Below are 17784 nucleotides of genomic sequence, written 5' to 3'. Positions count from 1 at the left end.
TTTCACCGGGTGAAATAACTCCTGTAACAGGGTACAACTCCGTATGACCCATTGCTGACTGATTTTCCGTGACCAAACATTTGGTCATCAGGCTTCAGTTCTGAATTTAGGCTTTTGTTAGGGAAGGAAGTGGGCAGTTTTACAAAAAAGAACAGGTCACCCCCAAAATTAATACATGATTCACTGCCTCAACATAGCTCCTGCTGCAGGATCACAGGATGGGCTTCCATTTATAGCCTCCACCATTAGCAATCCTGATAAGAAGTTATGATGATAAGACAGAGTTTTGCTTGCAATAACCACCCACGACCTTCACTTAATCATCCAACAGGCATACATTTTTTCCAAAAATTAAATGAACATGGTCTCTTCTGACTCCAACCAGAATGTCAATGATGTAGTAGCTCATCTGGCTTTTGATCCATCACATTTCACAGGTTTTTACCTTTAAAATAGCAAACGTGACCTTGACCGTGAGCATAGTTTGGGTGAAGACCCATTAGATGATAATTAAAATTTGATTAACACTCTAGAAAGAGTAGAGATTCTTGTGAACTGTGAATGGACAACGGATGCCTCACTACTGGCATTAGCTCACCAGTCCTTCAGCTGGATGAGCAAAAAAAACAAAAAAAAACAAGATGGCATGGCATTATAAATAGGTGCTTTGAAATTTGATTCAGGAACTACAGAATAATGATACAGTGACTATGTCAGTCTTTTTTTATGATCTAATAATAAAGCCATTTCAGCGGTTCACCAATGGGCAAGTGATGTCAGGGTGAGAAGAGAAGGAATTACCTCATTTGTATAGAGCAAGAGAATGGGGGGATTATAAATGCTTGAATATTGTCTCTTTTTAAGCTGAAAATTTGAAATAAAACATTCGATCTGTCAATGTGAAGCCAGTAAATGTGAAACTGTTTGGTGCAAGAGAACTATTTTTAACATGTGATGAAAAGAAAATTCTTATTTAAATCCAACAGAAAGACACAGAGAAAGGAGTTTCCAAAAGTTATCCATCTCTAAAATTACCCTCACATTCAGAGAGACTGGGTACAAGATTTTTATCAGTGATCAGGTCAAAGCCTTTACCCCCCAAATCCCAAAGAGAACTGTTGCCATGTTTGCTGTCAAGCGCTTCAGTAAAAACTCTAAACTCTAAAGAACTCTTAGGAACCCAATCACACAAGCCTAAAGACTGGCTGAGGCCCACCTGGAAACCACTGGTTGCAAGGAAAAAAATTTGTATTCCCCAACCAGTTAAGAGTGGTAACTGGTATTCACTGTGAAATCAATTGCTAAAGAATCATTCACTCAACCCTGAAGACCACTCAGTGACCCCCAATAACCACCAGTTGCCAGGAAAAAGTCCGTATTCCCCAACTAGTTGGTAGGTGGTTGCTGAGAAATTTGTCACAAAGAGGTATATGGAGTTGCACCAAAAACCTCCTTCCAATTGATCAGAACCTTGCCATCATTGCAGTTTTCATGGAAGACACTGACTTGTCTTCAGACACTTACCAACTACTTGCTGAGTGGTGTTAAATTTGAAGAGTATGGCGCAAACTGGAAACGGAGACCATTTGCCTCCAGAGTAAAAGTTTCAGTGGAAAGACGCAACTTTTAGTTTGAAGGTGAATGGTTTCTCATTCAGGTTTGCATTGCACTCTTCAGAGTTTCACAACCGCTCAGCAAGTAGCTCGCGACGATTTGCAGACAAGTCTGGTTCTCCCATGCAAACTACAGGCAACTGCGGCAATCTGCTAGTGACCAAGATCACAAGGAGATTTTTGGTGTAGCACCCTGTTTGCGAGCGAATTGACCCTGCTACCTCCAGGAATCACTCACTAACCGGTTGGGGAATACATATTTTCCCCTAGTGACCAGAGCTTGCCAGGGTTCACCAACTGGTCTTGAGGATTGTGTGACTGAGGCCTGAGAGAATTCTACTTTTGTGAGGGTGATCTAAGGGCTGCACAACCTTTGGGAACCTGGACTACAGATAGATTTCAGACAACATTTCTCCAGTCATTCTGGTCAAAAGTTCACACACACAGAGCAAGTACAGCTCTAGCTAATGCTATGTAGTAACAGTTGTCAAGTAGAAATAGCACTCTGTAACCATGGAGATATACAACCTTATTAGTTCAGGTAAACACGAAAAAAAAAAAAACAAATAAAAAAACCAAACACCATCAATAACAACATTAACCACAACATCAACGGCTCATTATCACCCTTGAACTTTCTGGAGAAGGTCTGTCAGCCTCCGCAAACAACTTGATCTCAGTCCATAAGATGAATCCATTCAAGCTCACAGAAGTTCGAGTTCAAAACCAGATGTCTGCACACTGAGCCAAGTATAAATCCAGTCTTGTGTACGTTGGCTACCAAAACAGACTGCTCCGCCATGTCCTTTGTATGGTGGGCCATTGCTTCTGTCCATGTCGGTGTTGTACATTTTGAGCATCCGTATGGATACCTCTGTCAAGAAAGTTGTACGTGAAGTACATGAAGTACATGTTGTAATGCAGCATGGACACAGGGTTTAAGGATCAGTCCAGCAGACTGAGCGTCTGCCCATTTGAGAAGGCTGAGTTAATATATCATCAGGTGAACCCTGCACCATGGGGACCTGAAAGCTCCCATGTCTTTGCTTTCTTAGGCAACATTTAAACTTTCTGACCTTTAAGAGTTCTGGTTTAAGCATTCACCTGCCAATACAATCTGATAACACTACTGTGCACTATTTCACTTACTGGAGCAACACAGTTTCCAACACACTGCAAATTCAATGCACATCTGTGAAACTTTCAAATGCAACTTACATTAACAGCTGCAAAAACAAGTGCACTTTGTGGGAGCAGATCATCTCACCTTTGTGCTCCAACCAGTTCAGTTTAAAGAACCTATACGCTACAATGCTACAACACAAGATAACAAAGTGACAGTATATTTTATATATATATATATATATATATATATATATATATATATATATATATATATATATATATATATATATGGATAGATTTTTTAAAAAATTGTATGCATTCTGACTTGATGTTATACACTAACACACAAAGTCTCACAAATGTGTGATGGCAAACCTCCATCAAGCGTGTTGGAAATGGCTTGTTTCTTTAAAACTGCACAATTATTCTGTTGCTGTAGGGTAAAAATATTCAAGGTGTAATAAAAAAAAAAACACAGACAGACAGACAAAGGTGGGCAGAAATTGCTTGAATGTCAGTTGAAATCCAAACTTTACAAATTTTACAATCAATGATGATGCATTCCAAATATAAATCCTTTCAGAAGCATTTATTCTGCAGTTCCCTCTGGGGCTATTTACACACAGACTCTTGCTGATGAAAAATATTGCTTTTCACTAATTTCAGACTCTAAGGTGACTTGAATTACACCAGCCATTACTATGCAAACATTACTCTGTCATTGACAAAATATACTCTACCTTTTCAAGTCTTTTTTGTCACAAAATATCAATATTGACAAGTCTATTACGTGAATTGTGCATGAAACATCAATTGGTACTAAGTGCCAAAAAATAAACTTCAGCTCTAGCCAGATTTTGGGGCTACTGTAATTTCTAAGGCATTGAAAAATCTTGATTTGTTAGTGAAACTTGGATTGGAGTAAATTTACTTTATCCCATTTTGTCCAGATAAAGGAGAGTTGTCTATGAATGAGAGGTGCATGAAGTGTAAACAAAATTTTATTGTTTAGAAGTATTGTTTCATCTGGCCTCAAACTCATAAAGAACCAAAGAAGACGGGAAACATGACGCGTTCTGTCTCTGTTGTGTTTGGTGCTTTGTTTCTCTCTAAAAGTGCCCATTGTTTGCGTTTATTTATGTAAGAGCTTTTCTCTGCTGAATGGCCAACGCACAGGAAGCCTGCTGATCGCGTCCACCCTGAAAATCTTCCACAAAGACTCAAGATGCAACAAACACATCAAGAGAAATCTGAAAAAAAAAACCGACCCACCTTATTCCGCCCTCCTGACAGACTTCTTCATCAAAAACGTCCGCTTAATGAATGAATCAGCCTTCCCGCTGTCAGTCAGCGTGAATCATCCTCCTACATCAGCCTCTCTTCAATTCCAAAGCAGCCAATTTGTCCCCAGCACACTGCCAAACCTACGTCATCACCCAAGATGAGCGAGGTATTACCGGCTACCGTCTAACTATTTTAAGTTCCTCATTTTTTTATTAATGGTGGAAAACATCATTTCTGTGAGGGGTGTGATGCAATCTACAGCGACAATCTGTGCAGTCTTAATTCAGCATTTATGATGGCTTGTGAACGTCACTGGATCAGCTGAGCTGGTGTGGATCAACCTCAAAACAATGAATCCTGCATTCACAGGGTTAAGGATAGGTCTGACCCAAATCCTAACTCTAAATGTTTTGAAGAAAGAAAAACTACTTTTTTGTTTTTATGTTAGTTTGTAAGGTGTCATATGTTTTTGTCCTCTGACTCTCCAAAATCAGAAGAACCATTTTCAAAAGCTAAAAAAAAATAGAAATTAAAAAAAAAAATAGAAATTTTAATACCCTAGGGGTAGCATTTAGGTTTAGGGTATTTATTATCATTGATCACTTATACCTCAGGGTTTAACTCCCACTTTACATAGACCATTTCCAGTAACTGAGAACGTCAATGAATGGATGTGCAGATCCTTCACAACAGCGTGCATCAGGTAGTGCTTCATAATCTTTTTTAGAGATTTAGATTTTCTTCATAAATAGGCAACTCTCCAACATGAAGTAATAATAGATGGGCAGATATTTTTAAAATTAGTGAGATGGGGCTCAGATTTTTTAAAGACATTTTACACATAGCTGACAACAGTTCTGCAGTGTGGTAGTCCCTAAACCTTTTCCAACCTTACATGGTATCAGAGTAAAAATCTCTCTTGTACTTGTACATGTTGAAACTTGGCACAATGACCCATTTACAATGCATCTCAGATTTCAAGAAACTCTCAAGTCAACCATCTAAAATTTGTGCATACCTATTAGTGGGACCTATTTTATCCACAATCAAAATGACATTTATCTAAAACCTCTCCAGTTACTGAAAGATTTAAGGGTAAACACTATCAATCAGTTCCTGTTGAACTCTTGTCTGGATGGTGAATAGTTTAACCTGCCTGTTTCTGTCAGTCACACCGTCTCCATGACAATGACGACTTCGCCGCTATCCTCTGATGTTGGTGTTGTGGTGGTGGTCGGAGTACACAGTGTAAGTCCTTCCTCTGTGGTCACCTGACCTCTTGCAGGGCAGTCCACACTGTCATGGAGATCAGTATCACTACTTCTTTTATCCCTCTCCCCTCCACTTCCTTTCCTGCCACCTTCCTCTTCCTCCTCCTCTTCTTCATCATCTTCCTCCTCTACCCGACACCTGCATACCTCGATCCCAGAGTCACCTGTAAGTCGCCGGTGTCTATATTGGCTTTCATCAGCTTCCATGTCCTCATCTTCGTCTTCGTCATTGTCCTTCTCCTCCTGTTCCTCTTCCTCATTCTCCCAGCTGGGTGGTCCTGGTTCAAAGACATCCACACAGGGCGAAAACAGAGTCTGTTTTGGTGGAGACTGAGTAGCACGAGGTGAAGGTGAAAGGGAGGATGCATGCCCAGAGGAAGATCCACCTTTGTCAGACTGGTGCAAAGCAGTAAGGGGGTCCAGGAGTAAGGCTGGAGCAGCGAGGGAGGTGGAAGAAAGGGCTTGAAGAATTAGGGGAGGAGGAGGAGGAGGAGAAGTGGAAAGGGGTGGGGATGAGGATGGTGAGAGACTTGCCAGGGGTGACTGACAAGTAGCATAAGAAGATTCAGACTCTATGGTTATGGCTGGGCAAGAGGAAGTAGAGGACACCTCTGCTGAAAAGGTAAGAACTGGTGTAAGGGTGGACAGAGGACCTGATCCCAAACCAGCACCAGAGCATGATTCAGATCCAGAACAAGAACCAGAACCAAAACCTGCCTGGGCATTTAAAGGCAATGAAGGAAAATGGTCGAACTCTGACGATCGAGACAGGATGAGAGAATGTCCTGAATGATCCGTTTCTGCAGTTGAATCCAGACAAGACGCTGAAACAGCAGCAGAGCCTAAATGCTGGGCTAAGTCTGACCCTGGGGTGGGAGGAACCTGAACTAAACCTAAACCAGGTGATAATTCTAGTTTCTGGTATTGACATAGTGTGGGTAAAGTGGGTGCTGCATCTGTAACTAGGGCAAGATTTGTATGCACTGGAGAGAGAAGGGCATTAATTGATGAATCTGCAACTACCGTGGCTTTAGGTTGTGGATTTGGAAGCAGGATAAGGTCTGAAGTTACTGGATCTGGAGGTTGTGTAAGCTTTGGAAGTGGTGTTTGTAATTCTTGACCTTGTATAAGGTTTGTAGTTTCTAGAGATTGGATAAGCTTTGTAGGTTCCTGGATTGGAGTTTGACTAAGCTTTGTAGGTTCTTGAACTGGAGACTGGGTAAGCTCAGTAGGTTCTTCGACTGCAGATTGGGTAAGCTTTGTAGGTAATGGAATTGGCACAAGATCTGAGTTTGGAGTTGGGGAACCAGTAGTGGAGCCTGCTACTGGCGACAAAGTTCTTCCAACATCTGGAGATGGTACTGAGGCTGGGCTATTGGGAGAACTGACTGTATCAAAAGTCCTCGTTAAATTGAGTGTTTCTGGTGTTTTTGTGGTGGTTATAGAAGAGTCAGAAGTACTAGCTGTTGGAGTAGGATTTTTGGGGTCAGGATCCCTCATGTCCTTAGCTGGGCCCTCGATATGTATTATTTGGATGGTGGGGAGTGCTGTGTCAACATTTGGACTAGGAAGTGTACTTGAGCTACAGGTGCTGACTATTGGGGTACATGGTGCTATGTCTAGCTGCTGCTTTATGGGAGATGTAGTCCCAACTGGAAGGGTGAGCTGAAAACCAGGCGAGGGTGAAGGCTGAGGGGAGGCTGCCCTGGTAACGACTGCCACAGTAACAGTCTGGTTGGGGACTGATGAGTTTATGGCAACTGGTGCATGAGCTCCGGTGGTGTTTGCATCAGCAACGTCAAGGGCCCTCCTCTCAGAAGCAAACTGCGCCTTGTTTACCTTCAAGCAGGTTGCAGCGGCAGAGATGGTTTCCATGGTGACGTCAAGAGTGAGAGGCGTGGCTTCGCTTGGTGTGGATGCGTGGCTTGTGTCAGTCTCATACGTGATGGGTGCTGACAGGGAGGAGCTACACGGAGAGGAGGGGCAGCACGAATCACAGGAACAACTTGAGCTATGGGAAAGATTTAGTTATTACTAAGTAAGATTTAAATTTGATATACAAAAGCTGCATGAATTAAACTCATAAGGTAAACAGTAATAAGTAAGTAAGTAATAAGTGACAGCAGAAGTAGTCTGAATGGTGTTTTCAGTAGTTTTACCAATAGTAGTACCAGAAGTACTGGCAATAACTATTATTTGTGGTAGTACCATTAGTATCAGTGATACTTGATATTAGAAATGATGAAGGAAGTATCCCCAGTTCCATGGCAATAATTACTACTACTTTTGCTGTGGTGTTGCCAACAGTTATAGTGATGCTACTACTTCCTATAGCATTAGCATAAGTGTTACCTGTTGTCCGAGCTGAGGGAGGATGGCCCATCACTGTGCGGCCGGTGCAGCAGGGGACCGTGCTGAGTGAGCAGATGAGGGTCGGCGGTGCGTGGAGGTTGCGGATAGCGAGGGGTGGTGAACACAGAGCTGTACGGAGGAGGAGGGGTGGAGGGCTGAGCTGCCACCTCCTCATAGGAAGGCAACTTCAGGGATGCCAAGAAACCTAAGAGGGATGGAAGTTTAGCACAAAGTAGACAGAATGAATTTTGCCTGTGTTATCTGATGCAATCTGCAATAAATATTCCTTTATTACTCGGTTATTTGGATGACAATTTTAAAGTGGTAATACGTTCTTTGACAATGCGTGTGTACTCCATGCATACAATTTTTTTTGTTTTGTTTTGTTTTGGGTTTTTTGCAGTTAGACAAGGTTAATTTAATTAAGTGGACTGCATGACAGTTTTTTTGACTGTGGTCACTACCTCAGCAGGTTTGACAGTGATGACATTTATAAACTAGGTTATACAATAACAAAACTCAACAAAAGTACGCTCTCCTGCAGCCATCTTAAAGAGTCTAAACCAACATGGCAGTTGAACTGCAAACCTTATCCTATATTAACGAATTAACCCGGCCATATGCAGTGTTTCCCACAGCATTTCACTATATTTGTGCACACACAGACACCAAATACCATGGCTTTACCAAAACATAAAAATTAATTAACAACACGCAACATAAAGTTATTTTTGGTTGCTTCTTTATTCCCAAAAGGTCTTCACAGCGAGTAGCTCTGCATGTTTGATGTGGCAGATTTTTATGCTAGATTCCCAAAGGGATTTGTGTTTCCTTCCAGGACTGAAATGGGATCTTTTGCCTGTTAGACAAATGTGTAAACCATTATACCACAGCACCACTAGAACCTAGTAATAATTAGCTTCCACTTCATTAAGTTCCTCCTCCCACTGGAGGACTCCAGCGACACCAGTTTGCAACCGTAGATCTTGTTCTGCTCTGCACACTGAACGAGTTCTTCACCTGGTACAGGTTCCGGTCAGAGGGGCTTTCCAGTTTGCAGCAGATCTTCAGAGCAGAACAGAGACTAATGTTGCCAACACAGAGTTGGACATCGCTGTAACATCATTACCTTACACTTAACAAGAGATTCCAGACAGATGAAAGACTTCGTGGACTGGTACAGCAGCGATCTAACCAGCCTACCCATGGAGAAGCATGAGACAGTAAGGACGGGAGCTAGCTGGTTAGCCCCAAATAGGATTGTCCAATAGCAAATGTTCTGTGTTCTTTCAGATGGATGAAAAAATACAAATATATACACCTGGGCAGTCTGCCCAAGTAAAGTCTACACGCGGGAAACACTGATATACTTTTCTGAACACATCTGCAATGAGAATGAAAGCATGTCATAGGTGAATTTGTCTTTATTACCAAAAGCTCTTCAAAAGATGATCAGAAGCTTCTAAAGGTGTTGTGTAACATCAGCCACATCAACCTGATGCAATCAGAATGTGTTTAGAGATATATTTCTCTTTGTGTGGATTTGGAAAGTATCAGAAAACTCGAGGTCTATGTAACATGTATCATGCAGGCAAGATACATGCTGCCAGTCCAAAGAACCAGTGATGAAGACACCATAATTGTCTGGAAGTAGCCAGACACTTAGAATTTTTTGCTTGATAATAAGCTCTGCCATTTTAGGTTGGTTGCCACAATTTTAACATAAGCCACCATCTCCTGACAGATGATTTACTTAGACTGAGTAACTGTTGCTGCTACTGACAGTCCCACTGTACAGAATTCAGCCTTGTTTTTGGAAATTTCTGCATTAGTATGACTTCAGTAAATTAACATTTATTTTGTTATTTTTTTTGTGCATTTGTATATAGATGTAATGTAGAGCAGGACTTGCCTCACTTATACCTCTTTTCCCTCAACTCAACTGGGTTCTTAGGGTTTTCCATTAGGTGCTAGTACCTCGTACCAGGTACTTTTTCAGTACCTACGCAGGGAGGATTCCAAATGAGCTAAGTCAAGCCAAAAATGTGACGTCAACTGCACGCCACTGATTGGCCAGGAAGTGATGTCACTAGATGAGTAGTGAGAGCGACTCCTTTACAAGAATCAAACTCGGCATTTTTGAAAACTGGCAACAAGGGAAATGTCTACACACTAACAGATGTTGCAGATGTTTTTTTTTGCTTGGTGGCTGACGACAGAATACAGTGGAAGCTAGCTGGAGTGATTGTGTTTGTGTGACTGCAATTTTGGGCCACCTTGCTGAGGTGGTACTCAATTGTAATGGAAAATGACGGAAACCAAGTCGAGTCCGGTCAAGACACGTAGGTACTAGTGGAAAAGAGGCATAGGAAACCACTCATAGAGACCCTGAATGGGAAGTGTGGGAATGATGCATCATATGGAGACATACTGTAACTTTAAATTTTACTACTCAATTTCAAAAAACATATTAAAAATCTTTTTAAAATAATTAAAGAAACAATGGTAAATATACTGCACACATAGCTGAATCCTAATGGGCATAAAAAATGAGTTGATACGGGGCGCATTTTGGTAAGTCACCATACTGTATGTATAATCATTTTGTTGTATATAGCTTGATTTACTGTCCATTTGTAAAAGATGCAGATAAAGTATTCAGCAGAACTTCCCATTAAAAGTGATACTGACAGTGGCTGTATTAAATAAATACTTTTCAATCTTTAAAAAAATAATACTCCATAGTTTAGAGAAGGACAATAATAGAAGGCAAACTTCTTCTGAAAATCACCGGAATTACTCTTTAAGGCCTCCAAGCTGTAATTTTCCACTGAGTCGTCACGGCCATGAATTAGAAAAGCGGCACATCACTCGACTTGACAGCTGAGCATCAGTCACAAAAAAAAAACCAAGAACAGGCTTCATTGTTCTGATGCTGTGAGTAGAGTTTAGAGGCGGCTCTCATCCAGAGAGGAATGCCATGGGTCCTAGAAAACCAGTAAACCTCTAGTTTTCCAGCCTCTGTGCTTTAACAGAGCTTTTTAACGAAGCCTGAACTAAGATATGTGACCACTTAGACTCTCAGTTAAAGCAAAACATGAGGTCTGGATCACACAGAATAAAAGGTTAACTAAACTTAAAACTCTCTCGTCCAATTTTGACAAGTCTTGAGGTCTGTGATGAGGTCTGGATAGAAAAAAAACCCCTAAAGTAAACACCTCCTCCTTGACATAACACCCTAATTTCACTGAAAACATCCAGGAAACACAGATTCGAGTGTCTTACTGAGGTCCAGCATGGAGGAGGGGTAGGAGTTGGCTCCATGGTAGGCCAGGAGGCTGATCTCTCTCTGTCTCTGCTGCTGCTGGACTCTGAGTTTGGCTCGACGGTGTCGGTATGCACAGCAGCAGCTGAACAGGATGAGGACGGTCCACAGCAGCCAGAACCCTGAACACACACACACACACACACACACACACACACACACACAATAAAACAGCTGTTAGTGTGAAAATATAACAGGCAGAGATTCTTCACTGTTACTGTACATGACTAAACATTTAAATGTCGTTATATAAAAGACTAAAGTAGTACATAAATCAACAAATAATGACATGGTGTAACATAGTGTGAATGCGGTTGTGTGTTTGGTGGTGGTAGGGCGTAGGTGCAAACTGGCAGCCACGTCTCTGTCAGACTGCCCCAGGGCAGCTGTGGCTACATTAGTAGCTTACCACCACCAAGTATGATTGAGGTGTGAATGAATAGTGCATGAAATTGTAAAGCATCTTTGGGTGTCTAGAAAAGCGCTATATAAGACTAATGCATCATTATTATTATTATATCATGTGTTGTTGTTCGGCTGAGGTTGTATTTAAATAATTTACTAAATGTACAGAGGCTAAAGGAGCAAGTTTGACTGGGGTTGGCAGAGAGATTCAAACATTTTGGGAACAGCTCAGAGTGGCAGGTGATGAAACTATTTCAAAAAGAAATTCATGCACAACCGCAGTCAGACTTGTTCTTGGTAGGTGCTGGGCTTCTTTCAGAGGTGCCCTTTACCATCAAATCTGTTTATATTTATCGACAGACTTTCTAGGTGCAGTCACGGGGTGGAGGAGGACCGCCTTGCTTTTTTGCAGATGTTGTGGTTCTGCTGGCTTTATCGCACAATGGTCTCCAGTTCACACCGGGGCAGTTTGCAGCCGAGTGCTCGGAGGCTTGGATGAGAATTGAGGCCTTGGTTCTCTGTGGGTCAGGGAGGAGATGCTGCCCCAAGTGGAGGAGTTTAAGTATCATGAGGTCTTGTTCATTAATGAGAGCAGGGGACCGATACAGTTTTCATGAAGAGACAGCTTAGCATGAGTGCTGTTGATTTACTGATGGATTTACATTCCTACCATTATCTATGAGCTACGGTGACGAGCTCTGGGTAGTGAGTCAATGAATGAGGCTGCCAATACAAGCAGTAGAGGTGAGCTTCCTCTGATACAGTTAAGCCTCAATTACACTTTGTGACTGACTATGCATGTGCCCCAGGCGGCTGGAGACCCAACAGCCGAGTAGTCATTCCTGTTACACTTCTTCTGCCGCCTGGGGCTCATGCATAGTCGGTGCACTGGAATGTAAATTCTCCACAGATGATGTGGTCACCAAAAAAAGGCAGAATTCCACACAGTCCCTCGTATTCACCATCTGATGAGGAAATTTACGTCTCTTGGATCTGAATGGGCCTGAGTGGACTGGCAGAGAGTATAATCGAGGCTTTAGGAACTTGGTATTCTCTGGATGGACAGATTAGAGCCACTAATCCACAATGAAAAAGAGCCATTTGAAGAGATCAGGCATCTGACCAGGATGCCTCCTGGACTCCTTTTAGGTGAGGTGTTTTGGTTATGGAATGAGACCCCTGGGTGGACCCAGACCATACTGGGGAGTCTTGGTATCCCCCTACCCCCCCCCCCCCCCCCCCCCCCCCCCCCCCGCCCCCCGGAGAGCTGGAGGATTTGGCCAGGGAGAGGAAGGGCGGAGCATCTCTGCGCAGACTGTGACCTGGACCAGGACAAGTGGCAGAAAAATGTGTTGAGGGACGGAAATTATACCTGGACCGAAGCTGTTTCTACTTGTAGCCAGAAAAATGTAATTATAATTAAAAAATAAGCAAAAATTAATGAACCTCAGTTTTTTAAATGACAAAAATTCAAAAGTACTGCCTCGAAAAGGATTCGTAGACCAAATGTTACAGGATAAGATAAATAATTCAAACCTTGCACTAGAAAAACAAACAAAAACCACTGGAACATCTTCTGTAAAAGATTTGACTCTAATAAAATGTGAGTCTGAATAATTGATTCATGTAGAGTATCTGGGTTGTGTTATCATCTGAATAGATTTTTAAAAAAATATGAATTATATTTAATTTTCTCATTTATTTCCTTTAAAAATGTGCTGATTATTTATGGAGTCCTATTAGGGGTGTGGTTTGTTGTTCTTTTTCTGATAAAAATCAGTTAATTGACTAGCTCTCATGCATACCACGATATTTTAATAAGCAAATTGCCTTCACTATTATTAAATACAGGGGCTTCTATAAGGCTGTATGTGGCTGTGTAATGGCAACAGGGAAGCAAGAATACTCGCCTAGAAATAAATCAACTATTTATGAATGTAAAAAGAAGCTGGGACAGCACTTTGAATCCTGTATACCACTGCATAAATCATGAATGCCGTAAATGAACTTACACCAGAGTTCGTAGTAGTAGGTGCAGCAGCCGGTCTCTCCGCAGCAGTGTCCCGTCTCACACAGGTATCCGCCGTTAGCATTGGCACCCGGGCAGTACCGCGGTCTCCCCAGCAGGGGCAGGCTGCCACCGGAGTGGTACTCCATCGCACCCCTGCTTCACGCACACTTAACCCAGAGCCACCGCTACCTGCTCGCCGCAAGCTGCTAACTGGATGTTAGCTGCTTAATGCGTAATCCCGGTTGCAACCCAGCTACATTTTTTTACGTAATCTGTTTTCCAGCTGAACTTCCCTTCTGGAGCAGGCAGCTTTTGTGTGTGTGTTCTTCTGGTTAGCAGGTAACTCCAAACACCGTCAAAATTAAGATAATCTACATTTTCAGCACAGGTGAAACACCTGAAGTGTAGAGGACTTCACAGCGAAGCAGCTGCTAGCCTGGCAGATTCAGCATTGCCTGTCTGAAAGCAAATTACTGAACTCATCACCGAGAAAGACCACAACCAGGCGGGAACATCTGCATCCAAAAGGGGCGAGCGAGGGCTTCCAGAGCTGTTATCACCACTCACGCACGATTAAAGGCTACAGAATAGCACCACCTAAACCACTCTCATGTGACAGCTACTGAATTCTGTTGATGCTGCAGCTGCAGGAGAGCGCCGGCTGGGAGACGGGATGACAGCCAATAGGAGGCCCTGAACTGAAGAGAGGGGGAAAAAACAAGAATGAAACAATAGTTTATTGATATACAACAAGACATCTCTCTCTCTCACACACACACACACAGACACACACACACCCACACACACTACTACAGGCCTGTTTGATATTCATTGCTGCACCGAGTCAAAGCACAAGTAACACAAAGCTGCCACTCAGTCCATGTCACGCACACACGTGTTTACACTTGTATCCTTGTGAGGACCGTCGCTGACATAATTCACTGACTGAGACCTGACTCTGAAGGACGGACTCCCATTCAGAGACGGAGGATCGACATTAAAAAGCTTCAGGAAGAAAAGTCAAAGTGACGCTGACGAATGAGAGTAATTTTAACGAGTAAAGTTAATGAGTAACGATTAAACTGCTGATGTTTTACTGCTGACACTTTACGGCCTAATATTCAGCTATTCATTGTTGTTTTATGTATGCAGTCATGGTAAAAAGAAAGTAAAATGCATGGACATAATAAAAAAAATTATCTGGTCTTCAGCAGGTCTTAAAATTATTTAAATACAACCTCAGATGAACTACAAAACATGTCACGTTACTCCATGCTGTTATCTTTTTAACAAAATTTGAGCCAAAATGCAGAAGCAGCATCTGAGTAAGTGCACCCTTACTGCTTTCAGAGGAATAAAGCAGCCAGATGCTGCTAATCAAATTAACTTAATAAACTAATCATCAGCAGGTGTGAGCAACTTTATAAAAGCAGAGGTCTGGAGCATTCAGGTGTGCATTAACTACGGCTGCAACTTAAGATTTTGGTAGTCAACTAATCTGTCAATTTTTTTTATCAATTAGTTGACAAGTCATCGATTATTTCAATCTTACCTCACCTGTTCAAGCCTGCCCACCTGTTAACATCACCTTGTTGTCTCTTCTCACACTTAAAATAATGACCCATAAAAATACAAGTTTGAAACTAATCCAGTGTATTTTTAACATTAATGTGACATCGCAATAAATATCAAATAAACAACGCATATTAAAGTGAATGCAATTTTTATTTTTAAATGAAAATATAATGTGCTAATAAATAAAAATGGCCTCTGTCCAAAAGTGCAAATAAGGCTTCAAATTAAATCAAAAATATTTTTCCCCCAAAACAGCTGAAAAGTTTACAGATGGTTCAGTTCATGAAGAAGTTTTTCACTTGTGAAAAATCTATCTTCTCAGGAGCGACGTGCTGGCAAATTCACCCCCAACGTCAGACCGTACAGTGCTCAGAGAAACTACAAAAACCCAAGAACTACATCTCAGACCCTACAGGTCTCAGTTAGCATGTTAAAGGTTAAAGTTCATGATAGTACAATTAGAAACAGACTGAACAAGTATGGCTTATTTGGAAGGGTTGCCAGGAGAATGCCTCTTCTCTTTGGTTTGCAAAGCTGCTTCTGAACAAACCACAAGACTTCTGGAACAATGTGCTTTAAACAGAAGGAGATTTGGTCTCATCACCGCCTTGCAGTCATTAAGACCATTAACTCTTCTGTCCACCAAAGTATTCTAGAGTCAAATGTGAGGCCATCTGTCTAAGAGCTAAAGCTTGGTTGAAACTGGGTCATGCAACAGGACAATGATCCCAAGCACAGCAGAAACTCTGCAACAGAATGGCTGAAAAAGAAAAGAATCAAGGTGCTGCAATGGCCCAGCCAAAATCCAGACTTCATCCTGATTGTAATACTGATGCGGGACCTCAAGAGAGCCGTGCATAAATTGGTGTCCACAAATCTAAATTAACTAGAGCAATGTTGTAATGAAGAGTGGACCAAAATTCCTCTACAATGATATGCGAGACTGATAAAGAAACACAGAAAACCACAAATTATTGCTGCTAAAAGTGTTTTACAAGCTACTGAATGAAAGGGTGCACTCAACTTTTCACACAATACTTTGGATTTTGGCTTAATTTGAGTTAAATAAATACCAACACGGTGTAATAAGTCATCTGTTCTTGTGTACCCGAAGTTGTAGCACCTTAGAATTGAAAGAGGGTGTACTTTTTTCCCCCACAATTGCAGGAAATCTGATTTCAACTGTGCGATTTGCATAGTTGAACATAGGGTTCCTACAATTTAAGGAAGGTTAGATTTTAAACTTATTGGCGACATCCTAAAGTCTCTCTTTTTTCTTTTGTCTTTCAAATATCTAAATATCTCTGGGAGCTCGCCCTGCAGTCTAGCGAGAACCACATCTCCCTCTGTACCATTCAGCGAGTGAGAGACACTGTGCTGCTTCTGTCTCTCTCTGAGTCACTGTAGTACAGACCTTTTTATTGATTAATGAATAATAAAATTATTCCGTGACTGTGTGAAACAATCTTTAGTGTCAGGATCTCAGTGGTGTCTACTGCTTTTCTCCAGCTGACCCAAAGTAAACTGAAAACATTTACATTTAAGAGGTTTGACTGTGAAATTTCTGTTCTTGTTTTTGGCATTTTATTAAACTTTACAGAGCGAACAAATAACAGCTTCATCAGGAAAATTATACCATAAACAATCGGCAGACTAATCGGTGGCAGCAACACTGCTGGCTTTAAAATGAAGTTTGTAAAAATAAGAAATAAACATGTTTACAGCCTGATGCTAAAAATAAATAAATACAATTTCAGTATTTCTCTTGTTTTAAGGCTAAAAGTTTGCATGATTGGGGCGTGGCCTCTTTGACTGACAGGTGGATGATAGTAATGTCACCAGAGTGACTGGTGCAGCTGCCGCAATAGCTCTGCTGCGACTCATTGATAAGAAAAAGCAGAGTGGGTTATTGAAATACTTTGCTTTCGGGAGTGGGGGTGCAAAATGGAACTAGTGTTATCGTGTTTTCTCGACCAAAGGAGGAAACACAATTTAGGGAAGAAGCTAAAAGGCCGGCATCCAGACCTGATCCAAGTTGAGTAAATTTAAATTCGTCCAAAGCGTTATCCTTCTTACAACAGCATACGTTATCATTTTGTTGAGACAGCTGGCACTGCTGTTGTGAAATTAGCTTTGTTCCATGTAGGCTGAAATGTTTGCAATGGCTTTGCTAACGCACTGTGTAACTACCATAGGTTGCCCAGTAGGTTAACTGGTGATTCTAAATTGGCTGTTGGTGTGAATAAGAGTGTGAATGTCCACCTGTCTCACTGCATGGGCCCTGCGACAGACTGGCAACCTGTCCAAGGCATACCCCGCCTCTCACCCTATGGTAGCTGGGATAGGTTCCAGCCTCCTGAGACACTGAATTGGATAAATGATGGCTAGACATCGTTAGCCAATGGCCAATCAGCTTCACAGTCAGACCGGCCTCTCCTCGCCATATCCAGTTTTTTTAAACCAAGATGCCGATGGCAGAAACGCCAATCTCGAGGCTTCAGAAGCGAGAGAGTGACGTCACAGTAGCTACGTCTGTCTTTTAACCTGCCTATGGTCCAAAACCAATTAATAAAGTCGTGGTGGCTACATTCATGTTTTACATACAGTCACATTAATTTTATAATATCTTCTGTTTCCTTGGCAGAAAAGAGGAATTAATAACATAAACACAATAAACAGAAATAAAAATCATCTGTGCTGTTCCAGATTTTCATCCCTGTCAGCAACAGTGATTCAGTTTTTTTCTGAAATAAACGTAAACTCTCAAGCCCTGTACAAAGGCAGGGACCAAAATGTCCCCACTGTGTACAGATGTCCTCACTC

At 41.7% G+C, this 17784-nt stretch overlaps 1 protein-coding gene across 1 annotated transcript; it reads right to left on the bottom strand.

Moving 5' to 3' along the window:
* Positions 1-4561: 4561 nt before the first annotated feature.
* LOC115796746 (flocculation protein FLO11-like) lies at positions 4562-13547 on the bottom strand. Its single transcript, XM_030753166.1, has 4 exons — positions 13388-13547; positions 10931-11092; positions 7646-7850; positions 4562-7304 (listed from the first exon to the last, which is right to left on the bottom strand). The coding sequence occupies exons 1-4, from the start codon at positions 13530-13532 to the stop codon at positions 5192-5194; spliced, it is 2625 nt and encodes an 874-aa protein (XP_030609026.1). The 5' UTR covers positions 13533-13547; the 3' UTR covers positions 4562-5191.
* Between the last annotated feature and the right edge of the window lie 4237 nt (positions 13548-17784).

Source organism: Archocentrus centrarchus, chromosome 18, assembly GCF_007364275.1.
Source record: "Archocentrus centrarchus isolate MPI-CPG fArcCen1 chromosome 18, fArcCen1, whole genome shotgun sequence".
Classification (NCBI taxonomy): Eukaryota; Metazoa; Chordata; class Actinopteri; order Cichliformes; family Cichlidae; genus Archocentrus; species Archocentrus centrarchus.
The sequence above is the reverse complement of the archived record's forward strand: the minus strand, read 5'-3'. Positions and strand labels throughout refer to the sequence as shown.